Source organism: Hyalella azteca, unplaced genomic scaffold, assembly GCF_000764305.2.
Source record: "Hyalella azteca isolate HAZT.00-mixed unplaced genomic scaffold, Hazt_2.0.2 contig10669, whole genome shotgun sequence".
Taxonomy (NCBI): domain Eukaryota; kingdom Metazoa; phylum Arthropoda; class Malacostraca; order Amphipoda; family Hyalellidae; genus Hyalella; species Hyalella azteca.
Genome location: NW_025940698.1, coordinates 21498 through 46578, shown reverse-complemented (window position 1 = coordinate 46578; position 25081 = coordinate 21498). Strand labels below are relative to the sequence as shown.

General features: G+C 47.8%; 1 protein-coding gene across 1 annotated transcript; it reads left to right on the top strand.

Moving 5' to 3' along the window:
* Positions 1-641: 641 nt before the first annotated feature.
* LOC108666014 (serine/threonine-protein kinase PLK4) lies at positions 642-24223 on the top strand. The gene is made up of 7 exons (XM_018152819.2): positions 642-1146; positions 17885-18103; positions 18988-19126; positions 19474-19600; positions 20084-20132; positions 20694-20873; positions 21282-24223. The coding sequence occupies exons 1-7, from the start codon at positions 1001-1003 to the stop codon at positions 22762-22764; spliced, it is 2343 nt and encodes a 780-aa protein (XP_018008308.1). The 5' UTR covers positions 642-1000; the 3' UTR covers positions 22765-24223.
* Positions 24224-25081: the final 858 nt, after the last annotated feature.

Genomic DNA, 25081 nt, shown 5'->3' with positions numbered 1-25081 from the left:
CCAAAGCAGTGAACCGTGCAGCCATGAGGCCACTTGACCAAAGCAGTGAACCGTGCAGCTGTGAGCCCACTTGACCAAAGCAGTGAACCGTGCAGCTATGAGGCCACTTGACCATAGCAGTGAACCGTGCAGCTGTGAGGCCACTTGACGTGCTCTGGCCTCTGTTGGCTTCTCTTGGTTTGTGTCGGCCTCTCTTGGTCTGTGTTGGCCTCTCTTGCTCAGTGTTGGCGCCTCTGTGTGCCTCGCAACACCTTCCTCTGCACATGCTGCTGCGGATGCGACGATAAGTGCCATCAGGGCCCCATCGCTCCACACGGATCGTTCAGTTCACTTATGCCTCAATTCTTCAGTTCACTTATGCCTCAATCCTTCAGTTCACTTATGCCTCAATGCTTGGTTCCTTGTTCTTCGCAAAACTTTGGCGCCTCCAATTATTCAGTTCAGGTATTCAAGTTTACTAAATTAAGGTTTTATTTTGATCGTTTATCACGGCTAGGCGGGATCACCAAAATGTCCTGGTGTTGACGCGCTCAGTTCCTCGCTTCGTATCAGCCTTACTTTGCTAGAATTTCGCTTGTTCATTTTTATATAACAGCGACTCCTATGAATTTTTCTATGCTACTACTGAGATCCTTCGAATTTTACAGGGACTTTTTGCTCCCATAGAGTAACGAATAAAGTTCTGTTTTTCAATCAATGGCGAAGTGTGCGTGTATATTTCGAATCTCTTGTGTGACTGACCTGTAGCGCTGGAAGTGTCAAGACTGCAGCATAATCCTGTTATTAGGGTTGAGGAAAGACTGCAGCATAATCCTGTTATTAGGGTTGAAACAAGACTGCACAATAATCCTGTTATTAGGGTTGAGACACGACTGCAGCATAATCCTGTTATTAGGGTTGAGGAAAGACTGCAGCATAATACTGTTAGTAGGGTTGAAACAAGACTGCACAATAATCCTGTTATTAGGGTTGAGACAAGAAGTTAGGTTTGGTTCGTAGCATGGGAAGCATGACGCGAGACAACGCAGCGAGCAACCCTCCTCCAGGCTTCCTGCCACTGGACCCTGAGGACCCTGTAGTGGCGGCCCTCTTCCACCACGGCGACATTGAGGACGACTACGACATTGAGAGAGAACCCATTGCCAGGTTAGTGTCGCTTTATGTTATAATTAATCTGCAACTTTTTGAACGAATGGTTCATTTTCAATATGTATGTATTGACACTTTGAGCGCATACTTTAGTTAGGTGTGGACCTTCTCGGGCTTCTTTCAAAATCTATTCAGCTCAATATTTACTTTTTGCGGCATCCAAGTTTGCGAACGAAGCTTTCGTCCCAAGACCTTCTTCTGTACAGATGCGTGGCTATCTTGTAACCCTGCGTGCGAGTTCACGTCTTGTCGTAATCCTGCGTGTGAGTTCAAGTCTTGTCGTAACTATGCGTGCGAGTTCAAGTCTTGTCGTAACCCTGCGTGCGAGTTCAAGTCTTGTCGTAACCCTGCGTGTGAGTTCAAGTCTTGTCGTAACCCTGCGTGCGAGTTCACGTCTTGTCGTAACCCTGCGTATGAGTTCACGTCTTGTCGTAACCCTGCGTGCGAGTTCAAGTCTTGTCGTAACCCTGCGTGCGAGTTCACGTCTTGTCGTAACCCTGCGTGTGAGTTCAAGACAGGCGTTCCGCAACACAAAGTTAGCGTTGGGGTTGGTTAGGGTTGTCCCTGTAGTTTTGACATATACGCAACTTGAAAGGATGGATTTTGCTGTAATGACAATTGGTAAGCTTCAGGTTGCGTGTGGTGGTATGACGGAAATTCTGAGCAAAAGTTAAACCTAATCTCTTGTCTTCTCATCTCCAAGCAATTCATGGTCTTTCCTTTCCCAACTTATATTCTGATGTGCTTTCATTTTGCCTTGTGCAATTTTTCTTGTGTCAATCAAGACTCGCGACTCTGTCCGTGAGTGTGCTACTGCTGCTGGGTTTGGTTAGCATTTCGTGCGGTCTGTAATTTTACGTTCGGCACGCTCTGTAGCTCTACGTTCATCTAAGTTTATTTGTAGTTTGTAATTCGGCGCATCTAACGTATAAGAACCAATGAGACAGATTCCTAAGCACCAGTAAGGCACTATGCTTGAATCATATTTTTTTTTCTTGAGACTTGATGTGTGAGTGGATTCATTCAATCTTCACCACGTTTGCTGAAAAATATCGGGCGTTGGACGCATTGCGTTCGCTGGCAGCTTTGGAAACCCTCGTTGCTGGCTCTGCCGAGAGCAGCAGTCAATGGATCGGATGTCGCCAGAGCGTCTCAGGTTGCTTGTTTTAGTGCATTCTTTTATTGCCACGGAGTGGGGAAGTTTAGGCTTCATTGCCGCTTTTTGTTGAAATGTGAGGAGCAAGTTTGTCTACTCTCAGCTTGTGTACAGGACGTCCTCGCGGACAGGGATCGCCGCTGAGGTTAGGTTTAGACTCTCGGGGCCTACAAATGTTCCCGATGAGATGACTATATATGTATACCAACGCTGCTGGATAATCCGAACTCAGCGGAAGTTGTTCAACAGTTTGTAGTACAGAAGTTGTGAATATTAATTTAAGGTTATAAAAATTTAGTAAGGTAAATAAAAACTGATAAAAGGAATTCATGATAGAAGTGCTTGTCGAACGAGTGCCGTATTAGTCTTATACGAGTGCCTTATAAATCTCGTGAGGGGCTGTTGTGAGTGTTGAGCAGGTTTCCATTGCGTCCTGTAGGGTGGGGCGATGTAGTGCGTGTAGGGGTGGGGCGATGTAGTGCGTGTAGGGGTGGGGCGATGTAGTGCTTAGTGCGTGTAGGGGTGGGGCGCTCTAACAAGGCTCTTCCTGCCGCTGTTGCTGTAGGCCAGTGTACGGTGTAGGGCAGGCGTCCGTCTCGTCCTTCCTCTCCTGTGACACTTGAGGCTCTGAGACCAGCGCGCCCCCAGGCAGGCTCGGCTGGTGGCCTATGGGATTCTATCATCGTTCCTTAGTATCCTTAGCACTACGTGTAGTCATTATAATTTTATTCGTAAATGGAATATTAATCTGAATTTTTTCATGCTTATTCAGCTATTTGTTGACTATTTATTTACCGTAATAAAAAATGTGTACATTTTTTATAACATCAGTTATGATATAGGAAATTGTTGTATATCGATGTTCATTATGCAATGCGACTTACCTAAATTTATGAGACACCAGCAAGTAGATAGGTACTATTGATTAGACACTGCGTGATATTCGGCAGCTAGAAGACGAGTTCCTACAGCAACATAAAATAAGAACCTCTACATGACTATGCCCATGTCGTAACCTCTACATGACTATGCCCATGTCGACGTTGAGTCACATCCTTGCCCTCAATTCTGCTCATTGCGAGGCTTACTTCCATAAATCTCTTCAGTGTTTTGCAAATGCAACACTTCTCATGAATGTATTTATTTGATACTTGCTTTAGCTGTTTATTACATTAGCACAACGCATCCTGCGGACAACAATGTTCTATATGTGGCTATAATATTAGACTGTTAGTTGCTGCCTGCCGAGCTCCAGGCTTATAGCACCAACGCTGGCGAGCCTCATCGCCTCTGATCATCGCGCACTCTGTCGAGAGTGCGAAGTTTGCGTTCAACTTCATGTGATGATTGCGTGCATTGCGTGTAGCACGCAGTGTGTTGCTGCCCTATGCGGCCTGCGTGCATTGCGTGTAGCACGCAGTGTGTTGCTGCCCTGTACGGCCTGCGTGCATTGCGTATAGCACGCAGTGTGTTGCTGCCCTGTACGGCCTGCGTGCATTGCGTGTAGCACGNGAGCCGTGAGCCGAAGAGTTGCCGGCGTTGAGCCGTGAGCCGAAGAGTTGCCGGCGTTGAGCCGTGAGCCGAAGAGTTGCCGGCGTTGAGCCATGAGCCGAAGAGTTGCCGGCGTTGAGCCGTGAGCCGAAGAGTTGCCGGCGTTGAGCCATGAGCCGAAGAGTTGCCGGCGTTGAGCCGTGAGCCGAAGAGTTGCCGGCGTTGAGCCATGAGCCGAAGAGTTGCCGGCATTGAGCCGTGAGCCGGCGAGTTGCCGGCGTTGAGCCGTGACCCGGAGATTTGTTTGTGGCGTTTGTTGTCGTGTTGTGGCCCGAGATGTTAAAGTTTGGTTTTGTTGTCGAGCGTCTCTGCACGGTTCCGCTGAATTGCCGAGCCAGACATCACCACTGCCTTCTTGCCAGAGACTTTGCCACTGACACCTTGTCAGAGGCATCGCCACTGCCACCTTGCTACAGGCATCACCACTGCCACCTTGCCACATGGATCACTACTGTAGAAGAATTGAAATCAGCTAAGTTTTCCTGAAAATTGTCAAGACCCGGCCTCGTGATTTTTTTTTCAAGAAGATAGTGAATTTAATGTCTGGTCTTTATCAAGTATTACTTTTTTTAAAATGTAATTGTAGACATTTCTTTGCTCCAACTTAACTTCCAAAATGCTGCTTAATTGAGACTTTATCTTGTATAGGTGTCATGTCCTCAGTTGAGACGTTATCTTGTATAGGTGTCATGTCCTCAGTTGAGACGTTATCTTGTATAGGTGTCATCTCCTCAGTTGAGACGTTATCTTGTATACCTAGGTGTTATGTCCTCAGTCGAAACAGGAACTTATAAAGGTGTTATGTCGTCAGTCGAGACGTGTACTTTTAGAGGTGTTATTTTCTCAGTCGAATTAGGAACTTATAAAGGTGTCATCGCTTCAGTCAAGACGGCATTCATGCGTGTCTGGCCGTCAATGGAGCCTTGAAACTAAACCTGTGCTGTTAATTTGTTCTGGTGGAGCTTCTCCGTTCCGGTGGTTACGTGCGCCGAGACCCTATACCAAATGCGTGGAAGATTGCATTGTCTTTAGTTGCCGTGCTCTTGGGACTGCCAGGAAAATTGTTTTTATTTCAGCTGAAATATGCATAGAACTCTAACCGAACTTACTGCTATGTTTATTGAAGCTTTGGGCAAATGTTTATTAGAGCTTCGGTGAAGCAAGTCTGTTTGGCTCGGTGTGATGATGACATTTGCGGTGACACGTTATATAACTCGTCTGTTATACTAGCTGTGCACGCGTGTGGCGGTTGATCCTCGCGATACTGAACATTATTCGTCGTTTTTTGGGAGTAAGTAGTCTATTTCTCTTACTTTAATAATGAAATATTTATCTTTGTCCAGCTTGTATATTGAATGGTGAGAGCGATAGTTGCTTGCTTAACAAGCTTAGTTCATTGGTGCTTCTCCATGAACAAGCGAACAAAGGAAGCCCTGCTGTTCCCACGAGAGCTTGCGGTCACCCGCCTATTGCCCACCTCTTGACAGCCTCTTGTCTACCTCTTGATTTTATTTTTTTTTCAAATGTGGTGCAAAAAGCCGTACGCGGGCCGCTATTGTCGCACGGAAGCCTTTTAATTGGTGCGGGTTTAGACGTTCCTTAATTAATTTTGGGAGATTAATGCGCGTAAATTATACTGATTTTCAATTATTGACCGAAAGCACCTCATTTCAAGTTAAAAATGCGGGCGTCAAGAAAAGTTAGTCAACACGCGCTCCAAGTTCCGTTTAAATTGAATGAACTCCTGACTTAGTCAATATAGCTGCCGGGCGCGGCGTCCGAGGTGCACGCAAAGGTCTGTTGGCGCGGCGATGTCGTTAGGTTTACTTGACCTGCCAGGCTGGCACGCTGCCTCGCCGCTCACCTCATCGCCAATTACCAGCCAGCACTGCCAGCTCCTTGTGCTGGTAACTGCCGCTCCTTGTGCTGGTAATGCCGGCCGAGAATGCGCATAGCTCTGAGCCTGTCTCTTATACACATCTAGATGTGTATAAGAGACNGCACTGCGGTGCAGACGACGAGGCAGCACTGCACTGCGGTGCAGACGACAAGGCAGCACTGCACTGCGGTGCAGACGACCTTATCTAGATGACCCGCACCATTAAGACTTATTAATTCCCGGTTGCGGGTGCCGGCGCTGCAACTGCGCGTCGTGGCAAGACTCGTAAGTCAGCCACCGGCGCCCTAATTGGCGGGATCTGCGTCAGGGCCTCTGCAAACTGCTGCTCTCTGTGCACTGCGCCGCTCACAGAGACATGTGAAGTGCGGTCACGTCATCAATGCAGCGCTTCATTAAACACTGCGCCGCTCACGCTCTTCTCTTGAAGTGCGACCTCCTCATCAATGCAGCGCTTCATTAAACACTGCGCCGCTCACGCTCTTCTCTTGAAGCGCGACCTCCTCATCAATGCAGCGCTTCATTAAACACTGCGCCGCTCACGCTCTTCTCTTGAAGCACGACCTCCTCATCAATGCAGCGCTTCATTAAGCACTTCAATGCATGTAAGCTTCGGGTCCCTTGGGGCTGGTGGAGGTGGGGCCATAATGAGCGTTGTCTGAGAGATGGCCTCCTGATAGCTTGTGCTGCTGCCTGTGTTGGTCGCTGCTGCATATTTCCATGTCAACTTGCAGCTACAGTCTTCTGCTTCAGCTCTTCTGGGAGTTGTTCGGCACGCGGTCTCTAATGAGCTGGTCGGATGCTCTCTAATGAGCTGGTCGGGACGCGGTCTCTAATGAGCTGGTCGGGACGCGGTCTCTAATGAGCTGGTCGGGACGCGGTAACTAATGAGCTGGGCGCGACGTCGTCTCCAATAACTTGGTCGAAACAATCTTGGCTTTTACATGTTTTGTGTGCGGCGCTGACCTTGTCCTATTTGTTTTACGTATTCTGGGAATCGTAAGCGCATTTTCAACATCTAAGTTTGCGGTAAGATCATCTCTTAAGGTTTTAACATATTTTTTATTTGTTCTTGCCTCTTAACTAACCGGCTACTTCTGCAAGAGCAAGTAGTTGAAGTTGTTTGAACTGTTGTTCCTGTATTTATTTTATTGAGGATTGCACTCCCCTCTTTGAAGGCGCTATATTTATTGGATGACCCATTTACTCCGCTCCTTCTTTTTTGCGTCCAGTTAAAGACATTAAATATGAAATTAAAACGGATAGCAGTAGAGCAATAATAAAACATTTTCGAGATCCTAATAGTGATAATACACATCTTATCCGCAACTGTATCTTGTATATACACACAAAACACATAGCTGTATATTGTCCGCTACTTCAGCGGAGTTTTTCCCCAAGGTTGGCAGACAAAACCTCGTTATTTTATGCGTCGGTCTTCACCTCAGTAACCTCAATGCAAAGTTAATGAGACATTAATGTCCTCTTGCTTTACGAAAAATGCTTGCCATATTGTTACATTACATATTGTTACATTACATGGTGCTACATTACATAGTGTTACATTACATAGTGCAACATTACATAGTGTTACATTACATATTGTTACATTAAATATTGTTACATTACATAGTGTTACATTACATATTGTTACATTAAATATTGTTACATTACATGTTGTTACATTACATATTGTTACATTACGTGGTGCTACATTACATAGTGTTACATTACATATTGTTACATTACATAGTTTTACATTAAATATTGTTACATTACATATTATTACATTACATATTATTACATTACATAGTGTTACATTAAATATTTTTACATTATATTGACTTACTGAGTGTTGAGTGCGCACGCTCCCTGGAGCCTTGCTCCATGCGCCCCTACCATGCATCGCTGCCCCGTAATTTGGGGCAACAGGAAACGCGAGTTACGCACACAGCGTATGCCTGGCCTCGCGTACTGTGCCTCACTGTCGGCACGTCGTATTACTGAGCGTATGCCTGGCCTCACGTACTGTGCCTCACTGTCGGTACGTCGTATTACTGAGCGTATGCCTGGCCTCACGTACTGTGCCTCGCTGTCGGTACGTCGTATTACTGAGCGTATACCTGGCCTCACGTACTGTGCCTCGCTGTCGGTACGTCGTATTACTGAGCGTATACTCTCTTCCTAGTACTTCGATAGATGCTCCGCATGTCTAGCAGGCGCCAGCATCCGTGGCGCCCAGAACGGCGCTACGCTGCTTGAAGGCCGCGTCATTGCTGCCTCATGGCCTCTACTGGCGACACTGACCGCTGCTTCTACAACAACCCCCACACCCAGGCCATCTACTGGCCTAACGTCTCAGGCTGCTCCCAAATAACGCTTTCTGTATATCATAAACTCGTGCGTGTAGACGCGCCAGAACGCTGCGTGTTGCTCTTCATTGATGAACGCATTCTATGGCCAACTGTAACGGCGAAGTCGAAGCTCCGTCCTAGTGAATATTTTTTGTTCATTGCAGTAATTTTGTTGTTGTTTCGTAGTAAAGTTTTATTTCACAAGACTCAGGTCTTCCCAACATTGCAGTATTGTATTTCAAGGCTAAAGTATTGTTTTTTAAGACTACAGTATTGTTTTCAAGGCTAAAGTATTGTTTTTTTAAGACTACAGTATTGTTTTCACGGCTAAAGTATTGTTTTTTAAGACTACAGTATTGTTTTTTAAGACTACAGTATTGTTTTCAAGGCTAAAGTATTGTTTTTTTAAGACTACAGTATTGTTTTCAAGGCTAAAGTATTGTTTTTTAAGACTACAGTATTGTTTTCAAGGCTAAAGTATTGTTTTTAAAGACTACAGTATTGTTTTTAAAGACTACAGTATTGTTTTTTCAGCGTGACGCTATATGTGTCCGCTCTCTGGCGGATGTGGGATATCCCAGGATGTTCTCACTCAACTTATCAGTTCACCTGAACACTGCGCACTTCCAACGCTCGAGCTACAAAATATTTAGGACATTTTTAAGGATTCTGAACTTCTGCTCAAATGATTTATCACAGAGGTTTTTGAAATTTTTTTCAATCACGCAGATTTTCTAATTTCTAAATTTCTTTCAATCGCGCTGATTATCTAGGATTCTTCCAGTTCATATTTAAAGTAGGTTATATTTAATGCTATTGCACCTAATTTGCTTCACTCATGATCCACTCCAACATGCCGCTTCTAAACGTCATCGCGAAAATGTGAGTTGCAAATTTTCATCATGCTTCTCGCCTGCACCTGAAGCCTTTGTTCTAAAATTGCCGTGAACGTCAAGTATGTTTCATTGTGGAACGCCGCTCTGAACGCCAAACTTGTTTCAGTGTGGAACGCCGCTCTGCAGTGGCCATAAACTCGAGATTAAATATTTAAAGTAATTTCCAGCTCACTAAGTCAAGAATTAAACGTGTTTCTGATGTGTGAGCATTGCTGTGAACATTTAGATTAGTTATTGTTAATTCATAATTGTTATCTTATGCTCGGTATGATTCGTACCTGAACTAAAGATGATGATGTGGTGGTTGGTAACTTAGAAGCAGATGATGTGGCGCACATCTTACGCCTGCTTGAATTTTGATCGTATTTTCAGTATCGAGAAACTGTTACTTCGTCGTAAGCTATTTAAAAGTACATTAGAGTTATGGCTTGAAATTTCTTCCTATTTTCAGTATCGAGAAACTGTTACATTGTAAGCTATTAGAAGTACATTAGAAGTTATGACACATCGCGTTAGAATAGGAAGTGTTCCTGACGTCTGATTATTGCAGAAGCTTTGAGTTGTTGGGTTGCGTGGTGACCACGAGTGTGTGGGGCGGGGGAGCGACGCGTGGGTAGCTGTGAAGTTTCGGCGACGGTGAGTCACCGGCGCGATCTCAGCGCTTCAGCTCGCGCGGCGCCGCGCCCCCCTTGTGCTGCCCCCACTTGTGCTGCCCCCCCTTGTGCTGCCCCCCCTTGTGCNCACGCAACAGCGCTCCCCGTAAATATGCCTCCGTAATCAGTCCACACATGCAGCGCCCTGCTCCGTGCGCCGCTGATGCATAAATACTGTTTGCTTTTATTGTTTTGCCCGACAAAGTTTGTGAGTTGCTAGTGTGTCCACGCCTTGTTTGTGAGTTGCTAGTGTGTCCACGCCTTGTTTGTGAGTTGCTATAGTGTGTCCACGCCTGGTTTGTGAGTTGCTAGTGTGTCCACGCCTTGTTTGTGAGATGCTAGTGTAGCATATATATACCTTGTTTGTGAGCACCAAGTGCGCCGATCCACACCTGTTGGGTCCGAATTGCTAATACTTTTCTTTATAAGTGACGAAATTTCAATGACGCCAATTTCATACTTTACACGCGAAGAAGGTCCAGGCCTCTGAGATGTGTGCGCGCCTCCCGCTCATCTCCATTACCTCAGGCATGACTGCGATCCAGTGTCCAGGACGATCCACTCAGCCCCATTACCTCAGTCTGCTCTAGATTTGGTGCTTTTTTCCATTCGAGACGAGACGAGGCAGCAGGGTTTGTCCCGGTTAGTAATAAAACCCGGGACAAAATTTCGAGCAGTCCGTGGGAACTCCGGGACACTACCGAGACAAGACGAGTCGTTCCGGTTATAATAGGAGTTTTAAAATTTCTTGGAACTTTCATCTTTTATAACGGGACACAGCAAGACATACTAGTTAATCCATCGGATGAAATAAGAATAATGAATTCTTTCAGACATTATCTGGTCAAAATTTTGTGTTTACAAGGTTTCAGGTATATTACATGTAAAATGACATCGCTATGCCCTTCTAGCAAATTTGACGGCCCAGGGTGAAATTGAAAACAGAACTAATTGGTGGAAATGCGCAGCGGGAAGATTTATTACAGATTTATACATGTCATTTTGTTTTCGATGAAAAGGAAAAAAAAATTACGCAACTGAAGAGCTCACATGCAAGTCCCTCAGTTCTGAAAGGATCTGCGTGAAACCTAAAACATATCTAATTAATAGCCAGACTCCGCGGCAGGAATCGACGCAAATTTTTGCGTTGCTTCGTTTTCGATTTAAACTACGGTCAGTAATAATCGTCACTAGTTACCGGGCTAGTGGCCTCTTGTACGGAGTACTGCCTGATTCAGGGGCTAATAGCGAGTAGCTGCCAGTGGCTGCTCGTTATGAGCCTTCTTAGAGCCAAAAAATTTTTACGAAATAGACATCTGCCAGAAAACATTATGTTTTTTAATGCTTTTGGGTTTAAAATATAATTATCGACAGGCCAAATGAACAAGTTCAGAGAGCATAAGGTGGCGCGTTCTCTTGATTGGTACTAATTACCCTCATTTGCGGTAGCCTATACAGGTGGTGAGGACATAAGACTTTCTTCAATCCTTCGCTGGGGTCGTCTTTTATCGAAATTTATTGTTTTTAATTTACGATGTATTCGTCTACTATTGCAGACATTCTCAAGTTCATCTAATGCCACATCAGAGTCTGTTTTAGCCGACATTAGATTTCTCCAGCCTTAGAACTAACCAGCGTCGGCAAGAAGGTGTCATGCCCGATTTGTTGTCATCACTGACCTTTTAGCTATCGCCACAAAGTTTGCACCGACTGTTGGCCTGGTTTTATACCTCGGTCATCATGGGTCTCGTCTATTCCCTACTCCTCAAAATATTTCCAGTTACAACTTCTGTTTCGTAGCATCTTGCAGGGCTTGAGAAGCTCACCCATATTCTACTAAGCGGCTTACCAATCGACACTAAACGTCTACGACTCGCGATGATGTCATTAAGCGTAGTACTGAACTCGCTGGGTTTTCGTCATGCGCGATTAAAAGCTCAACAGTAAAATCATTCGCTAAATATTCAGTCATACATCGCCATATCTGGCCACTAATTTATCTGATAAATGAGTTTGGTTGCCAAATGTCGCCGAATTTGCCAATGACTGGCAAATATTATTATTATTTTTCTACAAAGCACCTATCGTTGCGTCTGATTCAAACGAAATTCCGGGGCACGTTACTCATAAGTTTAACAGCAAGTGAAAAATAAATAGACGCGAGAAAGTATGAAAACGGATAAAAATGACTAAGCACTTGATTCATAGGTTCTACGAAATAGGTTCTCGTCTTTAAGCGTCGACGAAACACCTGTAACGAAGGAGCCGATGTTATGGAAGCCAGCAGACTGTTCCAGAATCTGGCGTCGACGATTGGGGACGCTCCGTCGCCGACGGTAAATAAACATGTAGATGGAACGACGAAGTCCGCTCTTGATGACGAACATCGCAGTTTATTAATTAAGTGCCGTGGTCGGAAGTCCATAGAGTGTGGCATTACCGTAGTCCAATCTCGTCAGAACGAGCGCCCCACCACGAGGGCCTCGAGAGACAGCGGGCGACGCTACGTATCCGTCGCAGAACTCCAAAACCAGCGGTGCTTACTTTGGCAATGTGACCGTTCATTGAAAGTTCCGAGTCCAACAGAATGCTGAGGTTGCGAACCAAAGACGCAAGCATGACAAACTCGTTGCCCACGCGAACAGGGTTGGCCGGAAGCTGATGCTAGCGCCGCTCAGTCGCAAACCAAATGAAGTCGGTTCTTGATGCATATTGAGCAGGAGCCGGTTGGAGCGCATCCAGTCTGAGACGTCGTTCATGCAGACAGACATCGGACCTTGCAACGCTGTAGCGTCAGCTGGTACATAATGTCGTCAGCTGGTACATGGTGTCGTCAGCTGGTACAGTGTCGTACTTTGCCATACATTTGGGTGTCGTCGGCGAACAAATGCGGATTCGAACTATGTGAATAAATTATGTCCAATAAGTCGGCAGTATATAACAGGATGAGGATCGGGCCGAGGACTGAGCCCTGTGGTACGCCGCACGTGACCGACGAGGCAACGTTAGCTACTCCACCATAATTCGTCGCCAGGATGTCGGGTTGCATGTGGAGCCGCACGCGCTCAACTACCTGTAGTATTGCAGCACGAATTGACGCGCGATGCAAACCGAGACAGCGTCGTGCCAGGTCCCGGTCATGAAGACGACATCTAGTGAGCGCGAGCGGCAGATGTGAAGAAACTCGTCAACCTTGTTATTCAGCGAACGGATGTTGAGGCAGCCGAACGATAATCGGCGACACGGCTGCACACAGTGGCGATCAACACGAACGTTAAGCAGGTTTTGAGGCCTACGGGTTGAAATAAGCCGATGCTCATTCAGCAGCAGCAGCATTCGCAACCGTTTTGTTCAAATGATTGCCGCCGTAGCAACGGCCTATTGACAGTGATGACGAACTCACCGTTGTTAGGTGGCAGCAGCCTAGCAGGACGCCTATTTCGGTCGACAAGGGATCCTCGGTATGATATGCGAGGCGTGGGGGACGGCATGATGAGAAAATCTACTCCAGACGGATGGATCGAGGGCTGCAGCAGCTGATCGCAGGCCGCGCAGTCGCTTCGTCGCGTAATCTGACAGCGCCATGAATAGCAGCCAGATTCAACTGGGTCAAACAACAGTGACGCACGTCTACAGTCAGCTCAAAGCTGAATAAACCGAACGCTAGAACGAATACTCACAATATAACTCCCAGTCAAAAACATGTACACGCCTTACATCGACGTAGTTTGCGTCTAGCAAGCTACGTGAGTAGCAAGAAAAGTCCGGGATGAAGACAGAGCCTGGCGGCACGTCCGCTCCAGCCACCTTCAGATTTAGACCGGATGGCCTAACCAGCAACTTCTCATTTACAATCAAGGGCTAAATTGGAATTGCTTGACCACGCGTTCCGAGCGTTTCGTTCAAACGCTCCTTAACATTGAAACGATTTTTCTTGAGTAAGGAAAATCTTTTGCCTTGAATATTTAAGACATCACGTCAAGTTATGTTTCGTTTTATATCTATCTGTCTCGTATCGTATCATAATTACTGGAACGCAAGTTTTAAAGTCCGGGACACAAGTCTTGTCCCGGTTCATACGTTTATTCCGGGACAAATTTTATCCTCAATCCCGTTATTTTTCCGCCGGTAATGTCTTGTCCCGGTTGTCCCGGTTCATTTGGAGAAAATTATTGCGAGACGCAGGAGTCTCGGCTGTGCTGCGTTCGTGCATCCAGTGAGGGCCGCTGCTCTGCACTACCTCTGGCTGGACTGCAACCCTGCCAGTGAATGAGAGGAGTTAGCCTGTTGTGTACTGCATGGAACACCTTAACATTGTGTGTCGTTGGTATGCGCGTCATGCGCGACATAGATGGGCTGCTGCATCGTCTAAATTTCTCCATACTTGTGACCTGCACCTGCATTCTGCTTGTTACCTGCACTTGCGTCCTTCTTGTAACCTGCACCTGCATTCTGCTTGTGACCTGCACTTGCGTCCTTCTTGTGACCTGCACCTGCGTCCTTCTTGTGACCTGCACCTGCATTCTGCTTGTGACCTGCACCTGCATTCTGCTTGTGACCTGCACTTGCGTCCTTCTTGTTACCTGCACTAGCGTCTCGCTTGTTGTCTTGTTGCCCTACAATTGTACCTGCACCTGGCAGCAGGGCTGAGCCGTAACCATCGTTCGTTCAGTAACAACGACCCAGGCTTCATCAAAGCTGCAGTGAGCACGCATCGGATTATTCATCGGACGCGTCCTTTCTCCTAAAACGAATTGTTCGCTAACACTTTCTCGAGAAAATTGTTGACTGATTCAGCAGGTGAGATAGTTGAGGAATGGTAGTGAGGTAGTGTGAGGAATGGTAGTGAGGTAGTGCGAGAAACTGTAGTGAGGTAGTGCGAGGAATTGTAGTGAGGTAGTTAGGAATGGTAGTGAGGTAGTGTGAGGAATGGTAGTGAGGTAGTTGAGGAATGGTAGTGAGGTAGTGTGAGGAATGGTAGTGAGGTAGTGGAGGAATGGTAGTGAGGTAGTGCTGTCTCTTATACACATCTAGATGTGTATAAGAGACAGGCCCCATACCTGGCCACCTGTGGGGTGAGTCATGAGTGAGGAATGCCAGGATACCCCATACCTGGCCACCTGTGGGGTGAGTCATGAGTGAGGAATGCCAGGATACCCCATACCTGGCCACCTGTGGGGTGAGTCATGAGTGAGGAATGCCAGGATACCCCATACCTGGCCACCTGTGGGGTGAGTCATGAGTGAGGAATGCCAGGATACCNGGCCTCTACGTGTCTGTTAGGGCCTCCTGTGGGGTCTTCACGTGTCTTTTGGGGCCTCTACGTGTCTGTTAGGGCCTCCTGTGGGGTCTTCACGTGTCTGTTGGGGCCTCTACGTGTCTGTTAGGGCCTCCTGTGGGGTCTTCACGTGTCTTTTGGGGCCTCTACGTGTCTGTTAGGGCCTCCTGTGGGGTCTTCACGTGTCTGTTGGGGCCTCTACGTGTCTGTTAGGGCCTCCTGTGGGGTCTTCACGTGTCTTTTGGGGCCTCTACGTGTCTGTTAGGGCCTCCTGTGGGGTCTTCACGTGTCTGTTGGGGCCTCTACGTGTCTGTTAGGGCCTCCTGTGGGGTCTTCACGTGTCTTTTGGGGCCTCTACGTGTCTGTTAGGGCCTCCTGTGGGGTCTTCACGTGTCTGTTGGGGCCTCTACGTGTCTGTTAGGGCCTCCTGTGGGGTCTTCACGTGTCTTTTGGGGCCTCTACGTGTCTGTTAGGGCCTCCTGTGGGGTCTTCACGTGTCTGTTGGGGCCTCTACGTGTCTGTTAGGGCCTCCTGTGGGGTCTTCACGTGTCTGTTGGGGCCTCTACGTGTCTGTTAGGGCCTCCTGTGGGGTCTTCACGTGTCTGTTGGGGCCTCTACGTGTCTGTTAGGGCCTCCTGTGGGGTCTTCACGTGTCTGTTGGGGCCTCTAAGCGTCCGTTGCTCAGCCGTCTGTGGGGCCTTCTCGAGTCTGTTACTCTGCCTTCTTTTGGGACTTGACGCGTCTTGCTGTGCTTTGCGTGTTGTGTAGGGGACGCGTCTCAGGGATGTGTAGGGGACGCGTCTCAGGGATGTGTAGGGGACGCGTCTCAGTGATGTGAAAAGGGGACGCGTCTCAGGGATGTGTAGCGGCTCACACTCCTACCATTGTCCTGGCAACTTCTCTCTTCCTCGTGTGACTGTCCTCCACGAGGCTCACACTCCTACCATTGTCCCGGCAACTTCTCTCTTCCTCGTGTGACTGTCCTCCAAGAGGCTCATCGCTTCCTCATTTTTCCCATTGCTTTCGAGCAGAAGAGCGGCCTTACCGAGCGGCCTTGAGTTTTTTTGCCGGACGCTTGGCGGCGGCCAAAGGTCATTTGCTGGAAGGCAGCGTCGATGGCGCCACTAGCCCCTTTCTCCTGCCTCGCAGCCCTAACCCTGCTATTGTCCGCTCTGTTTTTTAGCTTCTTTCTCCCGGCCCAACAGCCTTGAGGCATAACAGGAAATACCCTAAGTTGTTCTCGCGGTTTTTTCTTTTTATCGGTTTTCAAGGAGGCACTTTCTTCAGTTTTCTTTTGCATACTGCAGTCTGAAAAGTAACTATATGTACTAATTCTTCCTAATTGTCCTACGTTCCTATATTATTTTTTTAATTTAGAGTTTTTGTCTGCTGCTTTAAAATAAGCCAATTTAATTACTCGTTAAGATAAATTAGATTACGCCCCGCCCTCTGTTAGTACTGTTAGTACAATCATTGTTGCTTGTGTATCTGATACCTCGACGACACGATACACGGCAACTGCTGCTACGGCCACGCGGTACACGGCAACTGCTGCTACGGCCACGCGGTACACGGCAACTGCTGCTACGGCCACGCGGTACACGGCAACTGCTGCTACGGCCACGCGGTACACGGCAACTGCTGCTACGGCCACGCGGTACACGGCAACTGCTGCTACGGCCACGCGGTACACGGCAACTGCTGCTACGGCCACGCGGTACACGGCAACTGCTGCTACGGCCACGCGGTACACGGCAACTGCTGCTACGGCCACGCGGTACACGGCAACTGCTGCTACGGCCACGCGGTACACGGCAACTGCTGCTACGGCCACGCGGTACACGGCAACTGCTGCTACGGCCACGCGGTACACGGCAACTGCTGCTACGGCCACGCGGTACACGGCAACTGCTGCTACGGCCACGCGGTACACGGCAACTGCTGCTACGGCCACGCGGTACACGGCAACTGCTGCTACGGCCACGCGGTACACGGCAACTGCTGCTACGGCCACGCGGTACACGGCAACTGCTGCTACGGCCACGCGGTACACGGCAACTGCTGCTACGGCCACGCGGTACACGGCAACTGCTGCTACGGCCACGCGGTACACGGCAACTGCTGCTACGGCCACGCGGTACACGGCAACTGCTGCTACGGCCACGCGGTACACGGCAACTGCTGCTACGGCCACGCGGTACACGGCAACTGCTGCTACGGCCACGCGGTACACGGCAACTGCTGCTACGGCCACGCGGTACACGGCAACTGCTGCTACGGCCACGCGGTACACGGCAACTGCTGCTACGGCCACGCGGTACACGGCAACTGCTGCTACGGCCACGCGGTACACGGCAACTGCTGCTACGGCCACGCGGTACACGGCAACTGCTGCTACGGCCACGCGGTACACGGCAACTGCTGCTACGGCCACGCGGTACACGGCAACTGCTGCTACGGCCACGCGGTACACGGCAACTGCTGCTACGGCCACGCGGTACACGGCAACTGCTGCTACGGCCACGCGGTACACGGCAACTGCTGCTACGGCCACGCGGTACACGGCAACTGCTGCTACGGCCACGCGGTACACGGCAACTGCTGCTACGGCCACGCGGTACACGGCAACTGCTGCTACGGCCACGCGGTACACGGCAACTGCTGCTACGGCCACGCGGTACACGGCAACTGCTGCTACGGCCACGCGGTACACGGCAACTGCTGCTACGGCCACGCGGTACACGGCAACTGCTGCTACGGCCACGCGGTACACGGCAACTGCTGCTACGGCCACGCGGTACACGGCAACTGCTGCTACNGTTGCAGTGGTTGTGATGATGCAGTGGTTGTGATGATGCAGTGGTTGTGATGATGCAGTGGTTGTGATGCAGTGGTTGTGATGCAGTGATTGTGATGCAGTGGTTGTGATGCAGTGGTTGTAATGTTGCAGGGGCAAGTTCGCAGCAGTACGGCGGGCCCGCCACCGCGCCACAGGACGCGTGTTCGCCGCCAAGTTTGTACGGCGGCGGCGCAGGGCGAAGACTTCAGAGGCGGAGGCTGAGGCGCGTCACGAGGTCGCCGTGCTGGTGCTGGGGCGAGCACACAAGCACATCGTACACATGCACAGCGTCTACCTCACTAGACAAGAGTACATCATCCTACTAGAGTTGTGAGTATTGACTCGTAATTTATTAATTATTAGTCATGTTTCAAGTTGATAACTCGTAACACAGATGCTACGATTAATAAGTATAGCGTTTTTCAACAGACTCACTTACTAGAGGGAGAAATCTATCATTAAAAGATCACAGTATTTTTTCATTAGTTTTTAATTTATATATACATTCAATATGTTCTTCATTCGTTTTCGTCACTTGATTCACTCGGTTTCTTGAAAGTTAATTAGTCAGAAATTATTTATTTAAAGAAGTTAATTAGGCTTTAATCAGGCTTTGTTTATTGTTTTATATAGCGACCGTAACTAGAGGCTGGCACTTCGTTGGTAGGAGGAAAGAACCTCAGGCTTTGTTAGCGACCGTCACTAGAGGCTGGCACTTCGTTGGTAGGAGGAAAGAACCTCAGGCTTTGTTAGCGACCGTCACTAGAGGCTGGCACTTCGTTGGTAGGAGGAAAGAACCTCAGGCTTTGTTAGCGACCGTCACTGGAGCGCGCGCGCTAGGACGGGCATTTGGCGGGGCGTGACTTGCAATGTTGCCCTCAGCAAACAAAGCTGCGCGCTTCATACGTCATGTTTTATGTTTTATATGCCATGTGTCATATGTCGAGGTTCATATCGCACTTCACCTTATGTTTCACGAGTCATACGCCACGATACTCGCGCTACACTCTGCGCAGTCGTTAAGTTAGATAAGTTCTTATTTCTCTTCCTATATAGGGTATAACAAGTGGAGCTATTATTATATTTTTTATTTTTATATATGTATCATAATATATATATTATAAATAATATATGATATTTACATAAGTATTACATAGATAGTGTTGATGGCTGGCAAGGCATGACGTAAGGTGAACACGTGCGTGTTGTTGCAGTGGCGCGGGCGGCGACCTGCAGAAGTTGCTGGACGACCAGGTCGCCTTCAGCGAGGACGACACGCGCGCTCTGCTGCTGCAGGTGCTCTCAGGGCTGCGCTTCCTGCACGCCAATAACATCGCCCACCTCGACATTAAGGTGAGCTTCAGCAGGCTACAGTTCATCCATGGACTGTGCTTCAGTTCATGCCATGGACTGTGCTTCAGTTCATGCCATGGACTGTGCTTCAGTTCATTTAATTTCCAGTTCCTACAAGCGCAGTCTGGCACTGTACATTACATGGCATAGAAGCCGCAATAAGTAAACCTCGATATTAAGATTAAAGTTATAACAGATCCACGTGATAAATATATCAATTAATGGAACTGAACTTCGCTACCATTTGAAATGTTCAACTTCTTATAAACCTTAAGCATTTTTATGTTATGTTATTGATTAATGCTGTGTTTGGAGCGATAAGTTCTCATGATGACATCGGTCGACAGCCGCAGAACCTGATCCTGATGGGCAGCGCCCCTACCGACGGCGTCAAGATCGTCGACTTCGGCCTGAGCCGCGTCATCTCCCAGGACACCGAGCTCACGCAGATCATGGGCACGCCGGACTACGTGGGTACGTGGCTGCGTGGGTACGTGGCTGCGTGGGTACGTGGGTACGTGGCTGCGTGGGTACGTGGCTGCGTGGGTACGTGGCTGCGTGGGTACGTGGCTGCGTGGGTACGTGGCTGCCTGGGTACGTGGCTGCCTGGGTACGTGGCTGCGTGGGTACGTGGCTGCGTGGGTACGTGTCGTGGGTAAGTGGCTGCGTGGGTACGTGGCTACGTGGGTAAGTGGCTGCGTGGGTACGTGGCTACGTGGGTACGTGGCTACGTGGGTACGTGGCTGCGTGGGTAAGTTTTTTTTTACTTAAATTGAATCGTAATTCAGCTTTGGTCAGCTTTCTATTTACCAAATTATTCGAAAACTCTTTAGCTGGAGCGTGACTGGAGCATGGAGCATTTTCTACTTGAGTAAATTCATTTTAATGTACTTAATTCATTTTAAAATTCCCTCGTTTTAGTGTTATTCATGCTGACAATGTGCCCCTTCATTTCAGCTCCGGAAGTGATCAACTTTGAGCCTGTGGGCCTGGCAACGGACATGTGGTGAGTCAGCCGTCCTGCGGGGCATCCTACGGGCCGTTCTTTTGACTGTCCTGCGGGGCATCCTACGGGTCGTTCTTTTGACTGTCCTGCGGGGCGTCCTACGGGTCGTTCTTTTGACTGTCCTGCGGCGGGGGACCGTCGGACCGTTAAAGGCCGTCTTTCAGGCCTCATATAAAGGCCGTCTTTCAGGCCTCATATAAAGGCCGTCTTTCAGGCCTCATATAAAGGCCGTCTTTTGTGCCTCATATAAAGGCCGTCTTTCAGGCCTTATATAAAGGCCGTCTTTTGGGCCTCATTATATAAAGGCCGTCTTTCAGGCCTTTTATAAAGGCCGTCTTTTGTGCCTCATGTATGAGCCGTCTTTCAGGCTTCATGTAAGGTCCGTCCCTGTGTACACATAATTTGAGTGGCCCACAGTTGCTTGTCCCACGGTGACCACAGGTCCGTGGGCCCTAATACCTAACTCATGTGGCGCCCACAGGTCCGTGGGCCCTAATACCTAACTCATGTAGCGCCCACAGGTTCGTGGGCCCTAATACCTAACTTCTGTGGCGCCCACAGGTCCGTGGGCGTGCTGACGTACGTCTTCCTGACGGGCTGCACGCCCTTCGGGGGCGACACCGACCAGGAAACGTTCGTGAACATCACGCAGGCGGAGTACGACTTCCCCGACGATCTCTTCGCCGACGTTTCTGATAACGCCAAGGACTTCATAAGCGGCCTGCTTCTAAAGAAAACATCGTGAGTTATTTTATTTTCTTAATCGATGCGTTGTCATCCTCTTCCCAAGTCCTTATGTGCCATAAAAGTTAAGTAAAACTCTCCTATATACGCTAAAGATAAGCCAATGCGTTTGGAAACTTATGATAAAAAAGTATGTAAGCATATAATATTCCTAGTTTAGCAATGCAATTCTTGTTCAGTGTTATACTTGCGGGTCAGTCGTAAAAGAAGATTCTCTATTATAATTGATTTTTCTTTTATCTTTGGTTCAACAGACCAACCCTTAATTTATAACAATGGTTGAGCATCATTTAGGACGAAGAAGAATCATACTTTAACATCATGATTAATTTTTTTTTTCGCTTCAGTGTCTGCACGTGTAGCATCTCATCAATGTCCTCCTAACTCTCAACCCCTCACGAGCAGCCAGCGCCTGCAGATCGATGATTGCCTGCGTCACCCGTGGCTCTGCTCGGCGGTGCTTCCGTCGATCTACGCGAGCGCCGCCCCTAGCCTCTACACGCTCTCCGAGACCGACTCCAGCGCCGCCCCTAGCCTCTACACGCTCTCCGAGACCGACTCCAGCGCCGCTCCTGGCCTCTACACGCTCTCCGAGACCGACTCCAGTGACTGCCCCGACTCCGCGTATTCAAGCTGCGACAACAGTAGCCCCACTTTCCTTGAAAAAAATACGTCATCTTCCTTCACTTCTAATGTTTCGGTCAATTTATGCGAGTGCCCCATTGCTGAAGAGCAGCAGCAACAGGCGCAGCAGCAGGGGCAGGTGATCGCTGCAGCAGCTGCAATGCTCACGTCAGCACGACGTCTGCGCAGGAACCGTAGCAATTATATGAGTGTTGACATGGAGGACACACTAAAGGCCGTTCGTAAGCAGCGGTCCACAAGACGGGCGTCACTCGTGATCGACAATCCCAGGCATGCGGAGGACGAGTGGAGGAAACACTCGCCTCGCTCGTACAATCATCAATCATTGCTCAATCTTAATCATGAGGTTCTTGACAATAGAATGGCAAACGACGACGACTTTCACAATGCGACTAACCGACTGCGACATTCTGAGTCGTTCGACTGTAGCAGCAGTAGAGGTATTTACCCGACGTGGAACGGCTACAGTGAACGCGCGCCCTTAAACCAATCCATGAATGACATCGAAGCGAAGCTTAGTAAACCTTGGCTGAAACTTTGCAATGGTAGTGTGCTACGTGCTGTTGATCAACTTACAACTAGCAACTCGCCTAAAAAGAAGAAATTAGCCCTCGCTAAGTCTGATCTAAGTCATCCACCTGGTGATTTGAGTGTCGGAGCTGGCAATTATGCTACCTTGGACTCGATGTCTTGCCAGTCTAGTCGTAAGTTACAGAAATGTGATTTCCGGGCCTCGATTGCTGAGCTGAGAGACCCACACAGTGACGTGAGGTCTTCCAAAGCTGACTTCACAATAATGAGGCCTGAGCTTAGAGCTTACAGCACCCAGAGATGTGAACGTGACTCTAGAAATTCCTTCTATGATTTTAAAACTTCGAATTACGATCTACGTTCCACAAAATCTGATATTTATGCTCCCAAGTCTGACTTACGTTCAAGTAAATCATCTAAAGACCTGAGACGATCTAAGAAGGATTTGCAAGGTTCGAGTCTTAATTTGTCTGAACGTTCCTGGGGCCCTTGTTCTGACTTGACTATGAGCAGACTAGACATGTCGCTCTCCCGTCTGGATCTTGCGCACGAGCAGCTGGACCAAGAAGAAGCTTTAGAACAAAAAGATTCATTTAGAGGAGACCTGACTTTACCACGACGTAGGCTTAACAGAGCATCTCTTGCTCCCTTGCTCAGGGGCAACGCGCTCCATATGAGCTTCAGGGTATCAAAAAACAGAGACTGGTGTTGAACTAATTTGGCTTCAAGCGTGTTCGAGTAACGACGGTCGATTATATTCACCATTTCGACTGCTTCAAGAGGCTTACCTTTCTATTGGTGTTCAATATTTCGGACTGCAACAGTCTAGTCATTAAGAACAAGTAATTGTGAGGAATCCTATGTGGGAATAACAATGTATTAGTCAGTAACGTGTTCTATCTTCTTGCCCTCTGCCGTATCGGTATTGGGGCCTCAGACCCTCTGCCGTATCGGTGTCGCGGCCTCTGATTAGAAGATCAAAATGCGCAGTTTCTCGGACTCGTTTCTCAATCTTTCCATTCCAGAAATGCTCAATGACCGACGACATCCTGAGATCGAGGTTTTCTCGTTGCTAAACACGTTGGTTTGTTATTTGATAGTCTGTGGCAGGAGCACAACATCCCATGCATTCTCTAATCTGTTCCTTGTGTCGTGAGTCGCTTCTGACGTTTTTGTGACACGATTTGGTTTCATTTCTGTTCCTTTGAAATGGTCAGTTTCTCTTGCTTAATCAAAACCGTATCAAAAGTCTTATATTGTTAATTCCACTTCGAAAAATGTGATTGTAACTGAAATAAAATTATATGTGTTCCTCACTTGCATGCAACATCGCATAAACGTGCATTCAGGAGGCATTAGTTTCTCCATATTGCTGCGTCGTGCCCCGACAACCCAGTCGGGGCTAGCGCAGCCTCGGGATGAGGGTCGCTACTTCTGTATTCCTCACGTTTTAGTCCTGCGGTCCGCATTTGCTCATCTTATTTATCGATACATTAGCAACATGTCCACTTACACACGCGAAACGTTTAGCCGATGGGCGAGAATGTCGTCAGGAATCGGCGTGACGTGTACCGGTGCATCGTCTGAAATATGGGGACGTATTCTCAATAAATTTTGCGTTGAACATTGCAGTTGAACTCGTGTTATTTGAGTTGTGGCGTTGACATATTTTCTCTTTGTTATGTCATTGGGTAAAATGTTTCTATTTGACAAGTTTTAGCCTCCAATAGACAACAGAATTCTTAAATAAGGTCCCTTGTTTAAAGTTTCGTATGTTGTAGATACGATCTGTGCAGATGCTAAGGGTTCTGTTTCTTGGCATAACGAATGTATCTTTGGACAACTGTCACGGCCATAACATTTGCCACCGACCTGTACCTTGTACACGTCCATGCCACCCTCAACATGTGCTCACCCATCTGAACATGTTTGCTCACAGATATCATCACTTTTCTTACATACAGTTAACGATGACAGTCTCATCGCTTCTTGCATCGCTCTGGACACCTCGATAATGATCGCACCTGTTTATTACTGAAACAAATGTTAGCTCCGTGGTGCTAAAGACTTTTTAAGCATATAATGTGTTAGTGTGTTGGGAAAATCCTATTTATGAATTTTCGTATTTTATGTACATACGTCAAATATATCTTGTTACTGAAAGTTTAAAATCTCAATAATATCCTGGCATCCATTATCCAAGTTGCGTTTAGTTGAAACACTATTACACGACCCTTGTTCAATTGTAGAATTGGACAAGGTAGAGTTATACTGATATTCACTCCACCTTTCTTATATAGCAAACCATCGATTCTCACAAACCTTGATGGCGTGCATAATACGCCAAGCGCTTACAAAATATTTCTCGGTCCATAACAATTATCAGGAGTCTTGTGACATTAACCACTCGCTTTCGTGAGCGGCCTGAGTCAAGCGCTGTTGCGTTGGAAACGAAATTTGAGCGGAACTTGACTCAATTAGACTTCAGTTTCAACTTTTATTTTATTCTTGCATTGCACAATGGCTAGACAAATAATAGAAAGGCTTCTAGTTGGCTGTGAAAAAGCGCAGGTAAAAAAAAGCGCGAAATTACATCTGAGAAGTTTGTAAGCTGGTTTTGATGACCGAAGATCACTCAATAGTCATCGGTGAGCCATGGGGTTTAATTTGCTTAATTTATATAATTTGCATTAGTTGTGCAGCAAAGTGAAGCAATGTAGAGCGTCTATTTGTTTGCAAAACGAGTCAGTAACTTGTGACTGGCAAGACTGCAAGCAACCTGCAATTTGTGCAACCAGTCTTGAGAAGGCCGATAAAGGCACCTTTACTGGGGCAGGGTGGCCCAGTGGTTAAAGTTCAGAGTATCAGAATCGGCAAGGAGGCCGGGCGGTTAAACACAGCAGAATTGAATCAGTGAGTTGTGAGTTCGAGACCGCAACAAGTTGTGGATGTTCTGCGATGTTAAGAATCGGCGACAGGCCTATGGCCTAATAAACGCCGAAACCGCTATTATTATTATAATATTATTA